Source organism: Ranitomeya imitator, chromosome 10 (assembly GCF_032444005.1).
Source record: "Ranitomeya imitator isolate aRanImi1 chromosome 10, aRanImi1.pri, whole genome shotgun sequence".
NCBI lineage: Eukaryota > Metazoa > Chordata > Amphibia > Anura > Dendrobatidae > Ranitomeya > Ranitomeya imitator.
This window is the reverse complement of record NC_091291.1, coordinates 105257014-105281390: the sequence shown is the minus strand read 5'-3', so window position 1 is coordinate 105281390 and position 24377 is coordinate 105257014. Positions and strand designations below refer to the sequence as shown.

Below are 24377 nucleotides of genomic sequence, written 5' to 3'. Positions count from 1 at the left end.
AGTTTTCTCGAATAAATAAGTTTTTTCACTCTTAACCAAGCTGTCACATCGTATTCAGATGAAGGAGTTGCTCCAACCCCAAAATGCAACATTGTATTTATTAGAATTTGTGGCTTCAACTATTGTTTTTTGCTTCTATAATATAACAGATATAAAGGAGGATTTATAATATTGTAACACAAAGTGCACAAGATACAATGTAATACACAAAAAAAGAGAAAAGCAAAAACACTCAGACTTTTACATAAAGAAGTTATAAGGAACCTGTCATGAAAAAAATGTATTGACCTGCAGATATTGTGTTAATCTGCAGGTTAATAGCGTTCTGAACCTGCCTGGTGCCGACACTTAGAGCCTCATTAACAGGAGGAAATTAACTTTATTCCTCATGGCAGCGTTCAGCGTTCAGTCATAGAGGTGGTGGCGCCATGGCTTCAGTCATCATGCTAAGAATAGAGAGCGGCATCTGTAACCGTGCACACGGCAGTGACTGACAGCAGGATGAACATTAGGCCTGGCTGGCTGTCAGTCACTGCCAGGGGCGCAATTACAGCCACTGCTCTCTATATACAGAGTGGTGAGGTGACTGCACCACCGCCATCACCATCACCCTTATGACTGAACGTTGATCGCTGCTGGGAGGAAAAAAGTTAATCTCTTCCCAGAAGTGAGACTCTCAGTGTGGGCGCCGGGCGGGTTCAGAACCTGCAGATTACGAACGTTTTTTCATGTGTCAGTTTCCCTTTAAATAGAAATAGAACATCTCTAGGCTGAAACTGCTAACACAGAGCTGAAAAATATGGGAACTACAGCCAACAAACAAATGATAGACGTGAGTCTGTGCATTTGTCCAACACGGGTTCGGAGCCAGGAACATGAATTTCTTGGAACAAGTTCTAAACAGTGAGACCCGGAGATGTTTGGCTACCACTGCTTGTTCCTGTGGGTATAAATCATTTGAATTATTAAGTGTTCCTCTGAAAAAGACTGGTCTAAACTTTCTATTCATTTATTCTCATTTATTTGACTTACTAATATAATGCCATCATATTCCACATCACTGTCGCCAATGGGGATCCGTGAGTGAATGTGAGAGAAAACCGGAGAACCTGTAGAAACTCACGCAAACATGGGGAGAACATACGAACTCCTTGCAGATGTTGTCCTTGGTGGGATTTTTCCAGGTTCCCAGTGGTGCAAAACAACAGTTCAAACCACCAAGTCTTTTTATCTCTCCTGTCTCTCTCTCCATCACCTGTATTATTAAAGTCTATTTATTTTCTTTTGCTTCTTCAAGAATGTATGGTTGCCAACGGCTTCAACTAAAACCAGCTGATTGCTGGTTGTTCAGACACCGGACCTGTGGTGTCACATGAGGTATCAAGAACCTGTTGGCAGAGTCCCTTCGATGATGAATTTAATGAAGTCCATGTGTCCCAATGGAAGATAGAAAAGGGCTTTTCTTAACATAAATTTACTGTATCTAAAATATTTGGTCATCTTTTTCCCTTCTGGCCCTGTTAATGCAAAGTGCCCGAAAAGTTTCCTGAGTATCTTTGATGACCTCTGAAATAACGTACCAAGAAATAAAGCCTCCTTGACAGATCATAAATTTATCCATGAAGTCTGGAATACTCTTTTTGTCATCTATTGTTTTACTAAAAGTAGAATGTGTATTGTATTTGCTTTTCTTCTTGTAGACAAAGTGTTAAAATTGTATTTGCGAATATTTCGCGTTTTGAATGTAGACGATGGGAGAACAGAGACAATAAATGGAATCCGCGGCTTTGAAAAATAAAACTATAACATGCCTCAGCATGACGAGTAGATCAAAGACGAAGGGGAGACACAGAAGAAAGCTGCTAACACAATATTGTTTTATGACAATGCGTAGAGAATAGCTATTTCTTTGCTTCTGTGTGAGGTTTTTTTTTCTTTCTCTTAGGCATTATTTAGATATAGACCATTACTTGCGCTAATGTACGTTCATTATTACTATTGAATCCTGCCTTTTGGAACAAATTATTCATGCATTGAGTTCCATTCTTTTGGTGTTTTGCTAATTGCGGTGGATTCTGCCAGTGTAAAGAGCTTTGTTCTTGAAAGGGGAAACTAACCATTGGGACATAAAGTCAAATAAATGGTTACCAGTAACATAATTAAATACTTGGTTACATTATCAGGAATTATTTATTTTTTAAAGGGGTTGGACAACCACAGTCCATTGATCTTATTAAAGCAAAACGTACGTCAGGACTGAGGACTACACTTTATATGTCGAAGTGGAAAATCCTGCCAAATCCACATTTGTTTTAACTGTGAAAATGAGCTGTTAAGATCGATCTGCAGAACATAGTTCATCCCAAGTGTCAAATACTTCTTCACAATGTATGACATTAACCAATCGTAAGCAGTCAGCAACATACAGGGGAAAGAAGAACACGCCCCCATAATAGCATAGGGCAGGCTTTCTCCTGTGTTAGACATGTCATGGCAAAAAGTCTGCTCTCCTTACTAATCTCCCTACAAAGCTGGGTTTGATTACATAGTGTATGGAATACAGCAGAGATGAGTGCGATTACATACACCTTTGTGCTTTCATTCTGTGGCAGTCAGTATGGGTGAGAAGAAGTACAGCAGAGCTGAGGTTTGTCTCACTACAAAGACTACTATTAGCCCTCCATTCAAATTCCTGTCAGCTCCGCTGTACCTACCTTTCCCCAACACAGGCTGTCATGATGAAAGCTTAAAGGTGTCTATAATCACACTCATCTTTGTTCTTCCCCTGGTGCTATGTAATTGCTCAAATCTCAGCAGTGAGACCAGTGAGGAGAGCAGACTGTTATTGCATGCATCACACTGAGTAACCTGCTTTCAGCTATTGTGGGGCGAGTTCTTATTTCTCCTGCAAGTTGTTGCTTGCTCATGATTGATCAATGTCATACAGATAGAAAAAGCACATGCTCCCAGAGGCAGAATCCTAGGGGAGATCTATGTCCTGCCCATAGATCTTAACAGCTCATTTACATATGAAGAAAAATGTGGATTTCTCTGGACTAGAACATCAGATTGCAGACATCAATATATTATTTTATTTAGCTTTCTATGACCTCCATTCCCATATAAGAGGAATATTATATAATGACCTCCATTCCCATATAAGAGGGGTAATCCTTCTGACGGATTCCCCTTAAAGGGAATATCCAGGAGTTTTTTTTTCTAGTAAAAAGAAAGCTATAAAATACAACAAAAAAGCAATACTCTCCTATTAATTCTGTAATTTATCCTGCAGTGCCACTGTTATCTCTTCCAGTCTCTGTTGCTGTAGCAGTTATCTGCCGTACATTCACATAACCACTGTAGCCAGTCATTGGCGTCAATGTTAACGTGTTCTTAGAGTATGGAGCTAATAGTGTCTTTTTGGCCTCTCTCTGGCAGGTATATGTCAGAATGCAGTAAAACATAAAGGTAGGTATAATTCAATGAGCACAAACTGTCCCATTACAGAGCGCGGAGATGATAGTTGCCGGCGGCAGTGCCAGGAATCGATGCGAGAGACTCACCCAAGGTTCTCGCATTACACTCTAAAGTGTGACATCAGCCTAATGGATGGCATTGTATGGCATACGTCACAGCCTTCATTTAACGTATTCGCTGAGAGCATTAATATGGTAAACTGAGTGAGAAAATGTGATATGATCAGGCTCGAAAGTCTAGTCCTTGACATCCACCATGCATGAAGCTGTGTTTATGTGCATTTCGTTTCTCAATTGCAAGAGTACTAGAGTATGAATTCATTTTCTTAATTATTTTTGTAAAATGATCTTTCCCTCTCTTGTGTAATGTGTCACAACATGATGTTACATAGTTTTCATTAAATAGCATGAAATATTTAGATGATGTTGTGTTCTATTGGGATATGTTCAATTATTCAAGATATAGCTGTAGAGAAGCTTTTAATAGTCTTCCTAATATGTTTTATATGTCTATCTACAGATCAGGCCCTTCGATAGGAAGCCATGCTTGGATATTGATAGCCATTTTTCAACTAGCCATGGATTTCATTATTTGCGAATCAAGACCTCCAAGTACTGCATACAAATACCTGCAAAGACCATCACTAGAACATAGGATACATCACACAGCATTATGGAACCCAAAGGGGAGGCAGAAGCCAAGAAGTCAGAATTATTTTCTGAGTCCGTTTACAAATTATGAACAGATATATCTCAAAGACAATGTGGGCCAAAAGTTTTCTAGAATGGTGCCATTGCAGGACTCTTCCAGAGCAAAAACAGTTCCCTCAACACATGGAGTAAGAGACTCATTTAAAAGTACTCACTTGAAAAGGGATAAAAGACAAGTCCAAAGGAGAAGTTGGAATATTACACCGTTTTTGGACAGTAAAAGTCAGCCGACTACGATATCAGAAATTATTATATGGGGTCCAACAGGGGATGATGACTTGGTGGAAACTAGCACAATCCCTGGGATTTATGAGATCACAAGAACCTCTACGACACAAGGAAGGACGACATTGTCAGGAACTACCACGTCCACTACTACTTCCACAACAACACAGAGTAAAGACATGACTTCTCAAAACCCAGGGGTACATAGAGGTAAAAAGCCCCCCGGGAGGATTAGCACAACTGAACCCTTCCCAGGGAACGGGAAGGCTGCAAGACCGAAGATACCTAATGAAACCTCAGGTAGGTTAAATGTAAGCTGTAGACTGTGTAAGAATGTAAATGGGAAACATAACCCATAGCTACAGGATCTTGGGTCAAGTTGGTTTCATGGTAGGTTCATTATCTCGTGTTAGAGGTCTGAAAATAATGCTTATTATGGATGCACGGAGCACATCACCTCAGGGGGTGCCACTAGCTGTAATGACCTGGGTCGCCAAAGCTTGCAATGTTGATACCCACACTTACCCTAAAGTCTTTACATCCCCTTAGACTGGGTTTAGTCAACTATGTAGCTGTGTTATTTGGATATTATTTAAGCACTGGATGATTGTACTAGTTGTATATTGGGATGCGAATAAAATGTTTTCCACAGGTATCCAACCAAAACAGGCTGTTTTGCCGTTAAAAAAATTACATGCTTTCGAATCGAATGAATGACTGACCATATAAAATGTAGTCATGGCTGGACTACCAGAGCAGAAGTGGCGTTAATCGGTGGTTCGCCACACTGGACTCTCAATATGAGACCACCCTTTCAAAAAGGTTTTCTCCAAAATCACAAGTTATCTCTTATACATGATACTTGCTGATCGCCGAGGTCCAATCTTGGACATCCCCAGAACAAGGCTCCTGTACCCCAAGAGCGTGACTTTACAGATCCTTGTCTTGAATGGAGCGGACAGACACACGTTTGACCTCCGCTTTATTCATTGTCAATGTGACTGTTGTAAAAAGTAATGGACTCGGCTTTCTCCGACAGCTCCATAAGCAATTAGTGAGGAAGAGGTTGAGCATATGCACCTCCACTCGATTCAACACAGGGCTTTGTTCTCTCAGTAATGGAGCCCCATTCTTGGGATTCCGGAGCGCTCTTCTAAGTCAGATCCCTAGGGATCAGCAGCTTATCCTCTATCCAATGGAAATATTGGGAAAACCCTTGTAGCTATATGTTTAAATTAATTGTATTGCCATTACTTATCTATCCAAATTAATTATTTCCTTTTTATTTAGCTTTGAGGAAACCTTTTGTCTATATCTGTGCACTCATCTAGAACAGGTAGACACCTGCCCATGTGTGATAATAAGCTATTAGGTTCATTATCAATCCATTTACAGCAAAGTGTATTGGAGTTGGACAGCTCTTTAGCGAAATACCATTATTGCTATTGATGAGGAGCAGCGGTTCCATTAAACAGTTGAAGAAGCACTAATGTCCACAATGCGTATTGTAGTTTTTGACATTCTGTAGCGGCCGGTGCTACATGTTTCATTACAAAAGAAAACATACTATGAGAATGAGATACAACACTCGAAAAACCAGTTCCATAGTGTACAAAATATCCATATTATTAAATACCAAAAGTCATATATATTCTATGTCCATTATACAAAAATGGAGAGAAAATTATTTGAGTGTTTGCCTAACCAAAGGAGTAACATATACAAAAAGGCAATATTATAAACCTGATAAAATAAGGTTCACCAGATATCATACTAATAGCTGTAACAGTTATGTATCTGCATAATATTTTAGCATCAGTTTCAGAGCATAGGGTCTGATATATTAGAAAAGAGTAGCAGTAATCAAAATCAGCATAATACAGAAGGTAACATATATTTCCTGATAAATTCCTACTTTGTAATATGAAGTACCTCCTGATGAAGCTTTTTAGATGCGAAACGTGTGTCAAGATCCTATTATTCTGGAAGTTCTACACAGATCTGAGACTATATTTAGAAATATATGTGATTGAATAGTTATTAATATTTTTGACCCAATAACCTTCCTTTGAATGCAAGAATATGCGGGCAACTATAGACACATATAGCATGAACATCTCCTGCAAAGAACGTCTCAGGATATGTGGAGCCAAGAGGAAAATGTACCTCAATAGAGTCCCTCTCAAAGGGTTTTTTAACTTCTAAAGACATAGCCTTGAGATGTTCTACACAGTATCATACAGTGCATCATACATAAGGATCAGTAGTAAGTAGAGTTCAGGAATGCATCTAAACTTCCTTGGCACTGTAATGCAAAATCCCCAATACTAAGCTCTCGCGATCAGACATCTTATTTTCAATCTTGACATAAATAAGATGTATGTACAATAAAGCATTATTAATGGGGTTGGACAGAACTAGAATCCCTCAGATAGGTCATCAGTTTAAGATCACTCCAGGTAAACCCACCGATCAGCTGGTGTCTGCTCCACTAGTGGACAGATGTGAGCAATGTAGGGAGTGGAACTCTACAGCTCCATACATTTAGTGGCTGCTGCTGAATTACTGCAGTTTATATCCAATTCAAGGGAATGGGCTACAAATGGGACATCGGAGGCTCCTTTCTAAAAAAAAAAATATATTGGAAAATTGTATGAATAATATTTTGAAACACATCTAGGGCACCTTTCATTCGTCTGACCAACCACTTAAAGACATTTAATTATATGACATCTGTAATGTCTGAAAGTGAATTGGAGATAAACTAAAGAACTTGGCAGCGACCACTAAATAATGTATGGAGCCGCCAACACTGCTTACATTTGCTGGAATAGATATTATCTGATTGGTCTTGTCCCGAATGTCAGACTTCCACTAGTCTCATTTGTTGACGTATCCAATGCATAGATCATTAATATCATAGTCCTGGACTACCTCTGGTGCTTCAGAGCAACAGAAGCTTACAACTAGAGCTGGAGAGGTTTTAGGTCTATAACAGACAGACACAGTTACTTAAAGAATCACTCCTCACAGCAAAGTTTTTATCCTCTTAATTTATTGCAATCATATTATATTCCACTGTGCCTTTACAATTGCTCCTTTTGCCTTTCTACCCAGTTAATTCTTCTCTTTTCTCTATGTAGAATCATGAAGTCTCTTGTCCCTTCATTTATCATTCCCCTCTTCAACTCCTGACCTAGCAGTTCTCTCCTTGCCCCTACCATTTACTTTTGCAGTGACTCATGACTTGTGCAGATAAAATTGACCTCCTGTTTCTACATAGAGCTTAGAAGGATTTAGCTAGTCAGTTTTAAATGCTGGCGATCAGTTTAAATGAAATAAACTAAATATATAATAATAAATAAAGAGAATGACCTCTGAGATCTGCCTCCAGCTGGAAGTCCTGGCGTTTAATATGGAGAACAGAGATGCGGTGCGAGATGGTGAAAAGGAGAGGACTGGACGGTGGGCTGCGAGGCACCCGGAGAGGTGAGGATTAGCTTTTGGGTTTCATTCATAACTGGTCAGGGACTGCTTGTATCACTGCAACAGAAAATCAAAACGTACATTTTCTTTCCTATTTCCTACACATTCTATAAAAAAGAATAATATATAAACAATAAAAGTAATGGCTGATACAATGCCACTGCTCCAGGCTCTCTCATACTTCTTGCTCCTTTGCCTTACTTACAGTGTCTACAGGTAATCCAGTGACATATAAAGTTCTGCACATTCCATCTAGATATGTATTATGGGCCTGCAAAAAATATATTTTGGCTATGTTTAAAGCTCCTGCGCTTTGAAGCATATCAAAGAAATGCTAATCCACATTAAACATAATTTAAGAGATTTATTAATGATGCGCTTCCTTATGCAATTCTGAAATGTAAGCTCAATAAAAACTTCTTCAAAGAGCCCGGCGGATCATTTTTCATCCATATGTACACACAGAACTTGATTACAGATTCACTAGATGGCAGCATATGGACTGAAGATGTCAAAACGTCACTGTAGTTTATGAAGTTATCATACTAATAGTGTCGATAGACCCGAATCTTATATAGTATTTGTTACAATTCCTCTTGTTTTGTCATTTATGGATGTGGATCAAAGATATACTTTTCATACAGATGGACTATGCAGCTGCAAGCTAGCTTTTAGAGAGTAAAGGTTCAAACTCAGTTTGTACAATTCTCTTGTGTGTTTCCATGGTAACAGACTACAAGCTCACCCTATGTAGTCGGATCTCATAGTCATATGCCATTTTTCTCCGTCTGACCCTCTCCCTTACACTTTGTACAGCACTCACTGGGTATATGTGTCTACATGGGAGCTGCATACACAATTTGTATTTTCCAGTATAAATTCCTTTCTAAACAGACCATATATTATATTTGACACAAAAACAGATCTTTAGAAAAGTATTTCTAAAGTCTGTTTATCATATGCAAATTAGTTGTTTCCCCAAACTAGTCGCCTTACTTATCATGTTGTCGCAGAGGAGCTTCTTCTTTAGCTCCTCTGCTGACGTCTCTGACTTCGGACATGAGCAGTGAGCCTCTGAAGCTTGGAAGTGCACCCCCAGATTCTGAGGCGCAATGGCTTGTGTAAAAGAAAATTGTGCACATGTGCCAGTTTGGCAGAAAGCTCGCAATGATACCGACTGTTGCAAACCAGGTTATCATGCCCACAGGTTCATGATTGTATCATAAGTGGGACTAGTAGTCTGGGGAAACAAATGTCCCGTCAACTAATCTAATGATTAATTTGCACATGATAAACAAACTTTAGACATACTTTGTCTGCAGATCTGTATATGTGTCAAACGTAATAAAGTGATTGTAAGGCAGGGAATTATACCAGAAAATAGAAATGCTGGTGATATGGCAGACATGGGGACCGATCAGGGTCCCTTTAAAGAAGTTGCTATCCCCATTTTTTTAATGCAAAGATGCTCTATAATAATTAAAAATAAAGTATACCTACCTAACAAATCTACTGCCTCTCAGCTCACAATGTTTCCAATTACTGGCCACAGTGGTGTCAAATTGGTCACTGTTGCCCATGATTGACTGTAGAAGCAAAATGCTTGTTTGGACTGAATGGGAAGCATAATGAACTAAGAAATAGAAGGCGTGGAGAATGTGTTAGGGTCGGGGGATCGCACTAGATAAAAATAACTAAATAAAGTGCGATCGCAACCCGGGGTCCACTGTGCAGAGATGACGACCTGCTGCTAGTGAGTAATGGCGGAAGTGTGCGGCGAGCAATCTAGAAAACACACGGGGTTAAACATCACCTTGTGTGGACTGAAACTAGTTACCCGACTCTGATAGCCTCTCCGAGGGGTGTACTTCGAGATAAAGCTGCCCTTAGACAGAACAGTGCAGCTAGAAGCCAAGCTACTAGATATGGCGCTAGATTTAATCCCCTGTTCACTTCACAGGAGGACGCCGCCCTCACACGGGCAAGGAGACAGGCAGTGGACACAAATACAGCGTGTGCACACACACGAACGCCTCTCTGGAGGTGCCAGAATTCTAAAGGCTAAACGCCTGCCCTGAGCGCACGCTGACAAGCTCACACTGCCGTAAAGTTCCACACAGATGCATGACATAAATTATCTTAGCGCGCCGGCACGCGCTCCATGAAATTTCTTATACGTTCCTGTTCAAGTCCAGTCAGGCAGGACCTTGCTCGTGGACCAATCAGGAACTGCCACGTCACCCGAGCAGCTGAGGACTGACCACCAATGAGAGGTTGCCACCTCACGAGCATGCTCAGTAGGGTGATTTATGGACTTAACCTCTGGAACAACTGTTCGATGCTGCCTATTGCAAGTTACTACATCTTTGGCTGGAGAGCCAGCAGTAAACAAACGAACAGCACAAGTCTGGGCAAGATGCTGAGACCGATGTCTTTGCTGAGCAGCTCCCGGCCCCTAACAGAATGGTAATGTAAATATAGCATTCATTAGGGTTTTTTAAAAAAATAAGGGGTGAGTAACCCCTTTAAAAGCAAATTTGTCAACACAATCGACTCTCCTAAACTGTCTTTTTGTGTATGTAAGTCATAGAAAGTTGAATAAAATTATATCTTGATATCAGAGATCCGATGTCTCATTACCGAGAAATACACATTTTTCTTACTATGCATATAAGCTGTTAAGATCTATGAGAGAGGTATTTACATTAGATATGTAGGGACCCATCAGTTTTGAGACCACCTTGACGTTGGTTACTGGGCAGGCATGAATTGACCAAATTATGTGCTAAGTGTGTCATTTTTTCCTAGAAAAATATTTAGAATTGAGAGTCCTCAGTCCTAGTATTCAGAAGCAGTATTGCTATTCATATTTCATATACAGCTCTGGCAAAAAATTAAGAGACCACTGCAAAATGTTCAGTTTGTCTGATTTTTCTCTTTTTAAAGGGAATCTGTCACCTGAATTTGGCGGGTCCTTTTTTGGGTCATATGGGCGGTGTTTTCGGGTCTTTTATTAACCCCTTTTATTCCCGCTGGCCGCACGCTGGTCGCGAAATTGACTTGCTGATGATTCGCTTTCCTCCCTAGTTAACGCGTGTGCAAAGCAATCTTGCCTTGCGCACGCGCAGTATGCTTTGCCCAACTGCGGGCAAAGCCGAAAACCATTAGTGTGCATGCGCCGGCGCACTATGTCCCCAAAGTATTTTGCTGTGTTACGGGACATAGTGCGCCGGCGCATGTGCACTGATGGGGGCAGCACGGTGGTGCAGTGAATAGCACAGCAGCCTTGCAGCGCTGGAGTCCTGGGTTCAAGCCCCACTAAGGACAACATCTGCAAAGAGTTTGTATGTTCTCTCCGTGTTTGCGTGGGTTTCCTCCGGGCACTCCGGCTTGCTCCCACATTCCAAAGACATTCGTAAAAATAAAGATTATTATTATTATAGTCATTACATGTCTCACATGTACATGTACTTTCATTTATAATAAGCTCTAAAGGCAGATTTTGAGGGAGATCTGTGTCCGGCCTATAGATCTTAACAGCTCATTTACATATTAAGAAAAATGTAGATATCTATAGAATAAGACATCAGATTGCAGATATCAAGTCATCATTTTATTCAACTTCCTATGACCTACTTGCCCATAGAGACGGCTTTGGAGGGTTGATCCTATTGACATATTCCCTTTAAGGCTTTATAACTTTTGCCATGATAACAATATAAATAATCTAAATTAAAAAAAAAAAAAAAATTATACTATTAAAGTTAAACAAATGCCTGGAAATTAAAATATTCAATTATAATAAGAAGAATTCTAGCCAAGGACCATGATGGCCTGAAACGCATCTTTTGTTTGCTATTTTTTGTTTGTTTGTTCAATTTCAATTGAGAAAAATAAAGCTTTTATGGTTTTAACTCTATAAGGAAGTTGGTTTCCTTCCTTTTCAAGTTCATTATCAATGTTCAAATCATTGCAGTTAAGATACAAGTGGCTGAGATGTTTGATTTGTCTATTCCCGGAATAGTTAGAACTATGTAATATTATAATATAAAATGCAACAATGATGTGCTTAAAAGTATATTTTTATACGTTTCCTAAGAAAATGATTCACATTGTTTAAAATATTTTGTCTTTTTTTTTTCTTTTTTCCCAATGGTCATTCTGGACATAAGAATGGACCACAATGTGTATTTATTATTTGCTACAGATATATTTATTGTGTATATAGATGTCTTAATCATTTTCCACGTTTAAAGGCAATCCGTCAGCAGGTTTTTGCTATGTAATCTGAGAACAGCATGAGGTAGGGGTTAAAACACTGAATTTAATGATGTGTCACACTTATTAGGATGTATCCAAAATAGGAACAGAGAAATATAAAATCCTGGATGAAGCACTTGGCAGCGTTAAGCGGCCTTCGCTCTTTTTTTTCTGTCTGTCTGTCTATATCTTCCACTCGGTATGAAAAAAAGGAATATCTTCTTAGTCACGGGTGAGTGCCACAGATTTTTTTCTCTCTGTTCCTATTTTTGTATTACCTGTCTCCTGTTGAGCGCCACATGTTTCTATGTTATAACGGACTCAGAACTTAAACAATGATATTTATCTCCATATGTTCCATATGTTACTTCATTAATTTGATCGCAATTGGTAATAGTGCCAACCTATCCTCTTTTCATCTGTTTTTTATCGCTCTGTGGGCTGTTATTTACTTACAATGAAGGTTTTATTACTAGGACATTATCATTTGATGTGACTAGTTGGCACATTCTAAGCCATCTGACTCCACCCCTTCCTGTGATAAGCAGTTCACTGTCAATAGACAACGTGCATAGAAATCTGTGTTGTGGGCAGGGTCAGCTTTCTGAGCTCTACTACGTGCTGCATCTAAGAACTCTTATTATGGCAGAACCACGGCACCCAATAAGCTAAGTAATACATCATTGGTTTCAGGGTCTCTTTGTCGACGTCATATGATTTTGCAAACACTGTTGACATTTTCCCTTTAAGAGTTCGTCCAAACTTGGAAACCGTGGCTGTTTTCTTCTTCCAAAAAACAGTGCCATCATTGTCTACAGCAGTGTTCCCCAACTCCGGTCCTCAAGAGCCACCAACAGGTCATGTTTTCAGGATTTCCTTAGTATTGCATAGGTGATTGAATGCTTGCCTGCCCAAATGATGCAATTATCACCTGTGCAATACTAAGGAAATCCTGAGAACATGACCCGTTGGTGGCTCTTGAGGACCGGAGTTGAGGACCACTGCTCTACGGAATGTGTATGATAGTCATGATGATCCCCATTTACATCAATAGAGAAGCAATATTGCTAAAATAAAAGACTCAACCCATGTATTCTTCTAGGAAGAAAGTAGACATTTTTATATTTTTCTGAAATGCCTTCAGTGCTGATATGGACACGTTTTCAAACCTCTCTCATATTTTAGACTACATCTCCATTTATCCCAACCCTGGTAGGACGCAGACCTCCTTGCATTGACCTGCAGTCCAGACGAGCACCGGTTCTACTGAACAGTTCATTGCATTTTTAGCCTTTCTGTCTCGGTAAAATTCTGATGAATGTAGACGAGTCGACGTATGAAACAAACCACATCTGTCTTTTTCTATGTGTGGAAATAACTTTCCTGCGAGTAAATATGTCGCCTTTAGCGGTTATGGCTTTTGCTTGTGTTACTCATCTCAGTTTAGAGAGATAATGATGAATGACTGATATAGAGCAAATAGCACATTCACTCAGAAGTGGATCTTGAATAGAAAATCTGAGCCCGGCTGTAATATGGAAGTTGACACATGAGGATAGATTGGTAATGAGAATTCATTGCACAGTCAAATGATCGTGTAGTCAAGGGTATGATGAACTATACGTCCTTTTCAGAAGATCTGCATGCTATTGGACCATTCATCCATGCCAAAATATAAAAAAATTATGTGACCACAGATCACTATAATAAAGGAGCTAGGGATTACAATAACACTTCTTTTAGAGTTTACAACACCAAATCCAAATTATAGCCATGCAACCTGACCCGAAAACCCTAGGGGCCACTTAGTCAAGATTGGCATTGGGGAAGATCGCACTATGCCATTATTGACAAAGTACACCATGCCGGATTTATTAGAGATGCACATCACTTATTGAAGATGGTGACCCTAGTGGGTGGTGAGCGCCTCCATGCGCTGCACTAGAAATGCTACTCTAGTCAAGGGCTGGCGTAACATTTCTGGATTCGAAAACACAGACAGATTTTGTTATTTTAGTGGGGGATGAGAGCACATAGTCATGCCCTTGCCCTGCTCCGTCTCCTCCTAAAGCGGCGTAAAAAATGCCAAAAGTTGCAACATTTTTGTGATACCAAGGTTTGCCCAAGAATTTTGCAACTTTTCAATGTTTTACACCATTTTTGTGACATTTAAAATTTTGGTGACACCGTCCCTTATTCCCCAATATAAATAATTCAAAGTGGAGCAAAAACACCCCCTTAAACCAAAATTTTCCCCATGAGAACTGGTCTGTTATCAAATACAGATGTAATCAATGTGACCAATGTAGATGCCTAAAACAATCTAAGTTTCCCTAAGACTCATGTGATGGGTTAATCTTGGATTCATATCTGCATCTAAAGTCCAAAAATATGATCCAATATCCAAAGACTCCATTCTATCCTTGACCTTAGACTTACAGTGCCTTGCGAAAGTATTCGGCCCCCTGGAACTTTTCAACCTTTTCCCACATATCATGCTTCAAATATAAAAATATCAAATGTAAATTTTTGGTGAAGAATCAACAACAAGTGGAACACAATTGTGAAGTTGAATGAAATTTATTGGTTATTTTAAATTTTTGTGGAAATTCAAAAACTGGAAAGTGGGGCGTGCAATATTATTCGGCCCCTTTACTTTCAGTGGAACAAACTCACTCCAGAAGTTTATTGTGGATCTGTGATTGATCCAATGTTGTCCTAAATGCCTAATAATGATAAATATAATCCACCTGTGTGTAATCAAGTCTCCATATAAATGCACCTGCTCTGTGATAGTCTCAGGGTTCTGTTTGAAGCACAGAGAGCATCATGAGACCAAGGAACACAACAGGCAGGTCCGTGATACTGTTGTGAAGTTTAAAGTCAGATTTGGTTGCAAAATGATTTCCAAAACTTTAAACATCCCAAGGAGCACTGTGCAAGCGATCATATTGAAATGGAAGGAGTATCATACCACTGCAAATCTACCAAGACCCGGCCGTCCCTCTAAACTTTCATCTCAAACACGGAGAAGACTGTTCAGAGATGCAGCCAAGAGGCCCATGATCACTCTGGATGAACTGCAGAGATCTACAGCTGAGGTGGGACAGTCTGTCCATAGGACAACAACCAGTGGTAGACTGCACAAATCTGGCCTTTATGGAAGAGTGGCAAGAAGAAAGCCATTTCTCAAAGATATCCATAAAAAGTGTCATTTAAGGTTTGCAACAAGCCACCTGGGAGACACACCAAACATGTGGAAGAAGGTGCTCTGGTCAGATGAAACCAAAATCAAACTTTTTGGCAACAATGCCAAACGATATGTTTGGCGTAAAGGCAACACAGCTCATCACCCTGAACACACCATCCCCACTGTCAAACATGGTGGTGGCAGCATCATGGTTTGGGCCTGCTTTTCTTCAGCAGGGACGGGGAAGATGGTTAAAATTGATGGGAAGATGGATGGAGCCAAAAACAGGACCATTCTTGAAGAAAACCTGTTGGAGTCTGCAAAAGACCTGAGACTGGGACGGAGATTTGTCTTCCAACAAGACAATGATCCCAAACATAAAGCAAAATCTACAATGGAATGGTTCACAAATAAATGTATCCAGGTGTTAGAATGGCCAAGTCAAAGTCCAGACCTCAATCTAATCGAGAATCTGTGGAAAGAGCTGAAAACTGCTGATCACAAATGATTTCCATCAAACCTCACTGAGAGCGAGCTGTTTGCCAGGAAGAATAGGCAAGAATTTCAGTCTCTCGATGTACAAAACTGATAGAGATGTACCTTAAGAGACTTGCCGCTGTAATCGCAGCAAAAGGTGGAGCAACAAATTATTAATTTAAAGGGGCCGAATAATATTGCACGCCCCACTTTTCAGTTTTTGAATTTCCACAAAAATTTAAAATAATAAATTTCGTTCAACTTCACAATTGTGTTCCACTTGTTGTCGATTCTTCACCAAAAATTTACATTTGATATCTTTATGGTTGAAGCATGATATGTGGGAAAAGGTTGAAAAGTTCCAGGGGGCCGAATACTGTAAGTAACCTACATACATTAGAGGGATAGAAAACATGTATATTGCTTGGGACTTTAATATTCATAAAAATTAATAGGTAATTCAAGGCCCCAATCAATAGCCAAAGAGAGAGGAATAACTACAAAAAGATTTTAGCACGTCTATGCAAAGAACATGCAATGTACACTTGTAATAGGCATAATGGAATGCGTAATTTCCCTCTGGTGTCAATTTTTAGAAGATCAATCTGATAAAAATGTAGCATGCAAAATGGAGAATCCGTCTAAACTTCTTTTTAAGTTATATCTTTGACTCTTGTTATTGTTACCTCATAGACTCATTAAGGCCTCTTTCACACATCCCAATATTTTTGGTACCAGAAAAACCTGCACCAGAGATATCCATGTCCGTGTGTCCGTGTGTGTAATACTTGTGGTACACATATGGCAACCGTGTGCCGTCTGTGTGCCGCATCAGTACCATATGGATGGCAGTCAGGGAAGAAGCGCTACAGTAAGCGCTGTTCCCCGGCAACGGGTGATGAACCCGATCGGCGTGAGCAGAAGAGAAGGATGAGAGTTATCATAAAGTCAGAACAATGACAGCAGGTAGTGGCCTTTTGGGACTGTTACTTGCATCGTCCGACACTTGCTGCCGCTAATAACAGTAACAGCACGAGCTGATGATCGGAGTATTCCTCACCCACTGCCTGCGATATATTAGTTCTGCTGCTTGCTTTCTGAACCCGTGTCTGTTTATCCCCTCTTCCCTTTCCGACTCTGTGTTCCCCTTTCGTGTATTGAGTCTCTGGTTATTTGACTCGGCTTGGACCCTGTCCTGTAGTTTTGTCTCTTGTCTCTGGCATATCCACTCCTGACTGATACTGACCCATTTGGCTTGTTATTGACTCTGTGTTTGCTTATTCCCTTTGTACTGTGCTACAGTCTTATACTGACCCGGTGTGTTTTGACTATTCTGCTGCCATACGGTGGTGGCCTCGCTGCTGCATTGCAGGTCTGGTCCTGCTGTGTGCAGTCCTCCCTCCACTCTATTGCCAACTAGCGGAGCTTGCAATTACCTGTATTGCTGTATTATAACTGACCCAAAAGGACAGTTTTTTGTCTCTGCTTCTCTTTCTATGGATTAACTCCATACCTTGGCAGATCAGATGTCTAGTTTGATGCAGATGATGCAGGATTTGTCTGTGGAACATAGGGCTCTGGCTACGTCTCATAACCAACTGTAGAGGGAGCTTTCTGAGACGGTTAAATCTCTTCAGGGATCTATTTCCCAGTCTGTCTGTAAGCACTCTGACTCTGTTGATGTTCTGAGACAAAAAAAAAATTATCATTTGCAACCTGGGCACATGTTGTCCAAGTACCTGACTAGGTGCCTTGGTTCATGATTGATGATAGTGGGTGACACCACTGCCTCTTCCCCTTGTGCTAGGTGTTTCCAAATCCCCTGTCCATGACACTGACGCAGATATCTCCTGCCCTGTACTTGTCCTTGCAGTTTCTGAGGCACCATCATCAGGTACCTAGAAAAACTTGACCCAGCACATCGCTCACAGTCTACCATGTGCCTTGGAACAAAATAGAAAGTTCCCAGCCACCCACCCACATGCCCAGATGATAAATTGTTTGGACTGGCGGAACGCACCAAATAATATTTAGAGAGGATATGAGGTGCTTTCGCAGTCCGGGGTCCACCGCGCAGAAAGTAAACCTGCTGCTCGGTAATGGCGGACTAGATGGCGGTATAATAATAATAATAATAATCTTTATTTATATAGCGCCAACATATTCCGCAGCGCTTTACAGTTTAACAGTTTCAAACACAAAAGTCATAAGTAACAACGTTAACAATACAATAATTAAAGCAAAATAAGACGACCCTGCTCGTGAGAGCTTACAATCTACAATGAGGTGGGGGAGATACAAAGTGCAGGTGTGTATTTACAATGATGTATTTACAATCATGGTCCAGCCATCTTCAGGGGTTGGGGAATAGATGGGGATAGTGAATGGGCTACACACACACAAACATCACATAATGTGAATACACACACGGGATAGCTTCACCCAGTATGAAGGAAGCGAGCTCTGTTGCATCACAGGGCCGCGATACCGCATAGAGAGTGCAAGTAAAGGGTCACAGAACTCTGTCCCAAGACACGGGGAAAGAGTTCCTCTAGACATCTTCCACTTGACACCGCTACTGTGGTGTCAGGGGTAGAACTAAGATAATAATTTATTGCACAAGAGTGCATACAACGCTGCTCTGGCGGATGCCACTAACCACTCTAACCAGGGCCAGGAAAGCGCACTAAGCGCACAGCGCCGCACTGGCGGTCGCTGCTGAAAGACGCTGCATTGTGTGCTGGATGTGCAGAGTAGCACTGTGTGGCGCTAGGTAGCTTCCACCATTCGCGAGCTGGCAACAACAGTAGGAATGGGAATGATTCAGAGCTTTCATCCATCAACAGGCATTCATCTACACACACACAAGTAAATCAGTTTACACTAGCGCATGGCCGAGCGGCCATACAAACCTTTTATAGCAGTAGCGCTCCAGGAACTTTCTGATGGCCCAATAGGAGGTGCAACAGGACCTGAGCATGTTACCCCTGACCTCCAATGGGAGGTCATCCCGTGGGCATGCTCAGTATGTGAGAAGCAGGACTTAGTCCCAGAAAGGCCTGCTTGCTGCTGATCAGTGCTGGCTACAAAGGCAGAGCCTGGAACGGCAGCTGTAACCATTAGCACAGTATCAGCTTGAGCCAGATGCTTGGACTGATGTCTCCGCTAAGCAGGCTCCACTGCGGCTGCAGAAGAATGGGAGACCACATCGGAAATGGTTTGAGATTCCCCCTGTGCAGTGGCGGGAACTCGACACCTAACATAAATGAGCATATTTCTAGGCTGTTAGTCATGGAAATGTTTCTGTTTAGGCGCTTGTAGACAAGGAAGATTCTGGCCAACTCATGGTGATAGCATGTATTTTAGTATTAGGTCTCCAGCCACAACTTTTTCTCCCTATGTGATGTCACTGACTTGTGACATCACTGACTTGTACCAACACATGTCCAGGAACATCCACCGTGCCCTTACCAATGCAGTTACTGGAATTGTGCACTTAACAACTGACACGTGGACAAGGGCTTGTGGCCAGGGACACTACATTTCCCTGAAGGCACACTAGCTGAATATCGTGGAGATTGAGTCCCACCCTAGCATGGTACATGTGCTACTGATGCCAAGGAATACTGGCCCTACTCTGATCAGGGTTTACTTCACCTCCACCAGCAGTTCCTGCACACCCTTCTGGTCCTCCTCATTCTCCATCTCCAAGTTGTTAATTCAGATCACGTCTTCCTCGTCAGCCGGAAGCTGGAAGTTATGCAGCACTTCCTCAGCGAAGCGGTAACAGGCTCCGCTGAAGCTAATCTATCTAGTAGACGAACCACACACTGCGGCAGATTTATGGAAAGGAATAATAGACCAGACAGATCTATGGCTCTCACCACTGAACCTCCAACCAGGCATGATCGTGTGTGATAATGGGCGTAACCTGGTGGCAACTATGAAGCTTGGCAAGCTCACTCACATACCATGCTTGACACACATGCTCAATTTGGTGGTTCAGCGGTTTCTGAAAACCCACCCAGATTTACCAGTTATACTGGTCAAGGTATGTCATGTCAGCGGCCATTTTGGCAAGTCGGATACAATTGCCGCAACTTTGGCAGTGCTGCAGCAGAGCATGTGACTGCCAGCTCAACGGACTGGTGTGCTACATCATCACGGGCTCAAACTCAACATTGCACATGTTGGCAAGGCTTTGTGAGCAGCAGAGGACAGTTTTCGGGTACCAGCTCCAACACACATGTCGGTATTCTGGGAAGCCTCCGCACATAACAACTGAAGAGTGGGCATGAATATATGACAATTATGCAGTTTTCCAAGACATTGAGGACTCTACAAAGATTGTCAGTGGCGTTGATGCCATAATCAGTGCAATGATTCCGCTTGTGTGCTTAATTAAACAGTCGCTGATCACAAAGCTGAAGCTTTGCATTTATATAAGGTGGAGATGGAGAAAGGCATGAGACAGGTAGATACTGCTCAGCCCACCCTCATCTTATCTGTTCAGCATGGATTGGGTAACAATGAAGAGGTTGAGGCTGAGGAGGAGGAGAAACAGAGGCTAGTATCCACAAAGGTTTGTCCTGTCTCTCCTACATAGATGAGCTGAGGAGGGGAATGAGAAGGAAGAGATAGAGGTGGAAGAGATGAGAGTAGTTATCATGAACAGGGAAGTGTTAGCTGTAGGTAACTTGGCACAAATGGCCGACTTTATGCACTGCTGTCTTTTCGCTGAGCCTCGCATTACATTCATCTTGACGAAAAAAGAGTACTGGTTGTTTACCCTGCTAGACCCACTCTACAAGGAAAACCTTGTATCTCTCCTTCTTGAGGTGGAGAGGTCTACTAAAATGGTGCTCTGCCAGAAGGCGATTGTGAATAATATGTTGAAAAAATTCTCATCAGACAATGCTAGCAGCAGGGGGCAAGATTCTTTGCACAAGCAAGGAGAAGAGGTAAGTGAGACACACACTAGGTACAGCAGAGGCAGGGATACACTGTCAAAAGTTTATGCTCATTTCATAACAACCTCCTAACATCCATGCCTTGATGCTCAGGTATTTTGGACAAGAAGGGAAAAGTTTTTAAAGATGGTCAAGCAATGCCTGGGTGACAAACCAGCATACTCCCTAACTCTGCTATCTTCAACTATTAGGTCTCAAAGCTGGACACCTTGCCTGAGCTGTCTCTCTATGCCTTGGAGGTGTAGTGCTACCCTGCTGCTAGCGTCTTGTCTGAGCGGGTTTTTAGTGCCTTTGTGAGAGTCATAACAAACATGTGCTTATGGCTGTCAGCAGAAAATGATAGGGTTATGATGACAGGGTTACTCTGTTAAAAGTTATCAAAGCCTGCATTTGCCCTGACTTATCAACACCACCAGATGACAGCAGCCCATATACTGTTTTTAAACTTCAATATTTGAATGAGACCTGCAAGTTATTGCCTTCTAGGGTCTATGGATGACTGAATGACCCTACATACAATTCTTTTCCTAGCTTAGCACTCTGTGCAAAGCCTTTATGAGTGTAAGAGTACACCAACTACACTTATGTTATCAGACACTCACTTGGTGCCTTCAATGGTGAATGGATGACCCTGCTTATATTTTTTGCTGGCTTTGCACTGTGTGAAGAGCTTTCATAAGTGTAGGAGAACCACAACTACACTTTGTTATTTTTTTTATGAGGCACTCCACTTAATGCTTCGAAGGGTGTATGGATGACAACCCTGCTTGGAATTTTTGACCGGCTTTGCACTGTATGCAGAGCTTTTATGAGTGTAGGAGTACCACATCTACACTTTGTTCACAATATTTTAATGAGGCACTAGAGTTGGCGCCTTCAAGGGTGTATGGATGAGCCTGTTTGTATTTTTTGGCAGGATTTGCACTTAGTGCATAGCCATTATTGAGTCTAGGAGTACCACTACATGACAATTTGAACATATTGTGTGTGAGTCCTTCCTTTATGGTTAATACAGGGTGTATCTAAGTCGCTCTTTCATCTAATTCATGGCAGTTCTTGCTTCCTGCATAAAATACACTGAAATTTACAATTTTTTAATAAAAAAATATTAACATTAACAAAAAACAAATACATTTTACTTTACTTTAATTATTATTTTTATATCCTTTTAAATTTGTGCCTTATATGCAAGTCAATAAAGGACTGAATGTTTCTAAAAAATTTTTCCTGTAAACTCCAATTTCTCATCAATTTTGAATGTTTTATTGTCAGTCCTTAAAGTGGAGCAAAAGTGTGACACTATTATTCTCATCAGCGATCTTGGAGTCAGAGATACTGCCAGGAGACTTCCCCATGCTTTTCTCCTTCCAATCAGCACTTTTTCCAACCATTTCAACATTTTCACTGCTCCCCAAACCTCCTTGTAGGGTTTTTCGTAAAAATGCTTGGATTGCCCATCGACTCCCATTATATTCGTTACTCAAAACAAGCTTCCTAGCATTAGGAATTGCTCAACTCGAATAATGAGCATCCAAGCACTTTAGTGCTCGTTCATTTCTATGTTCTAAGTCTAGTGCAGGGCTTACATAGGCTTATCAGTATGCAGATGCTTACATATAATAGCTTTCAGATAAAGCAGCTGTGCAGTATAAAGTGTTGGGAAATTATATGGCAGACTGAGCCTCTAATGAAACAGTTGTCTGGTTTTTTTTACCATACACTTCAATTTGATGGATAATTATGACAGTATTCTAATTGAGAAGAAATCAGCTATTTCTGGTCAACTACATGGTCAACCAATAACTAATTGGTCTCCAGGGTTAGCTCCTTAGAAAGCTGACTGTACCCAATGGGGAACAAAATGGTCTTGTTTTTTCCTAGATCTGCTCCAATTTCATTTGAGAGATCATCAGTGATCACTGTGATCGGACACCTACCAAGGTCTCTCCTTGGGAGACCACCCCTTTGATTGACGTAATTGAGTCAATATAGCCAATCTCCATCACGGCACAGTTTTTTTTACTCCATATGTAAAAGTTATGTTTCCAAATGAAGACAAACATTCCATCAGTTTGTGTTTTTACAGCCATGTAGATGTGAAACAGTGTAACAAAGACTGCCCATCAGCAAAGCGCTGGGGCTTGTCAAAGTGCTCTTCGATTTTCTAATTGCCTGATCGTTTTAAATAGACCATTGTAGAACGTTCTCGTCTAACAATTCGTGCTGAATTTATTTCATTTGTGAGAAATCTATATCCGAGAACTGCATAAAGAGCAACTCCGGCATGTAACGCCTTAATCAGACTCAATGTTAAGAGAACAAAAACATTCATCTTTGGTAGTCAGTAATTTATTAGGGGACGACAGACTGCGGGTTGTCCTAAAACAGTCTTATTGTGGTTTACCCACTAACCGATTGACCCTCAAATAAAGGCGCAGCATTGATAGTTATGAGCTGCGGATCTTTTACATTTCATCCTGCACAGCGATGCTGATGACCACCCACTGTGCAGGGAACTAGAGTTAACTCGAATGGAGCTACGTTGCAGTTCCCTGGAGCATATAATGTACTGAAAAACAAGATGAGGTGGAATTGTGAAAAAAGCTATTTTGCCACGGTTCCAAAGGTTTTGTTTTAACTGTGTGTTAAAAATGGTCTGGAGACTACATTTTGTGGCTGAGTTCAATTACAGCGATACCAGATTTATAGTTTTATTTAATGTTTAAAGAAATATTCTCAAGTTTGGAAGTTATCCCCAATTTATGGGTAGGAAATAGTCTCCGAATTGCTGAGAGTCTGACTTCTGAGACTCACACGAATCCCAAGAATTGGGGCTCTGAAGAGTTTCATCTGAATTTAGCTGTGGTCGATCATTAATTCTTATTGGAAGACCAGAAGAATGTAGACCAACTTGGCTATCTTTGATGGTCGCATTAAGCATGATTGTAGTGCACATAATCGATCAGTGCTCTTTTCATATGATGGTCTTCATAGTCCCAGTTCTTGGGACTCTTGTGAAATCCCAATGGTTTGACTACCAGTGATCGAGGAGTTATGGGATAAGGGAAACTTCCAAATTTGAGAATACTCAATTAACATATATTTCTTTAATGTTGGTTAATGACTAGTGTTGAGCGATACCGTCCGATACTTGAAAGTATCGGTATCGGATAGTATCGGCCGATACCCGAAAAAATATCGGATATCGCCGATACCGATATCCGATACCAATACAAGTCAATGGGACACCAAGTATCGGAAGGTATCCTGATGGTTCCCAGGGTCTGAAGGAGAGGAAACTCTCCTTCAAGCCCTGGGATCCATATTAATGTGTAAAATAAAGAATTAAAATAAAAAATATTGATATATTCACCTCTCCGGCGGCCACTGGACATCACGCTGGTCACCGGCAGGCTTCTTTGTTTAAAATGCGCGCGTTTAGGACCTGCGAATGACGTCCCGGCTTCTGATTGGTCGCGTGCCGCCTATGTGATCGCCACGCGACCAATCAGAAGCCGTGACGTCATTCGCAGGTCCTAAATTCCTAGAATTAGGAGTTTAGTGAATGAGAATGACGTTGCG

General features: G+C 41.1%; 1 protein-coding gene across 3 annotated transcripts in view; it reads left to right on the top strand.

Moving 5' to 3' along the window:
- Window positions 1–24377, top strand: part of AJAP1 (adherens junctions associated protein 1) — a 444313-nt gene that overhangs the window by 194450 nt on the left and 225486 nt on the right. For all 3 annotated transcript variants that reach the window (XM_069740962.1, XM_069740960.1, XM_069740961.1), the window contains exon 3: window positions 3997–4712. In XM_069740962.1, the coding sequence (XP_069597063.1) occupies window positions 3997–4712 (716 nt within the window). The remainder of the gene's footprint in view (window positions 1–3996; window positions 4713–24377) is intronic.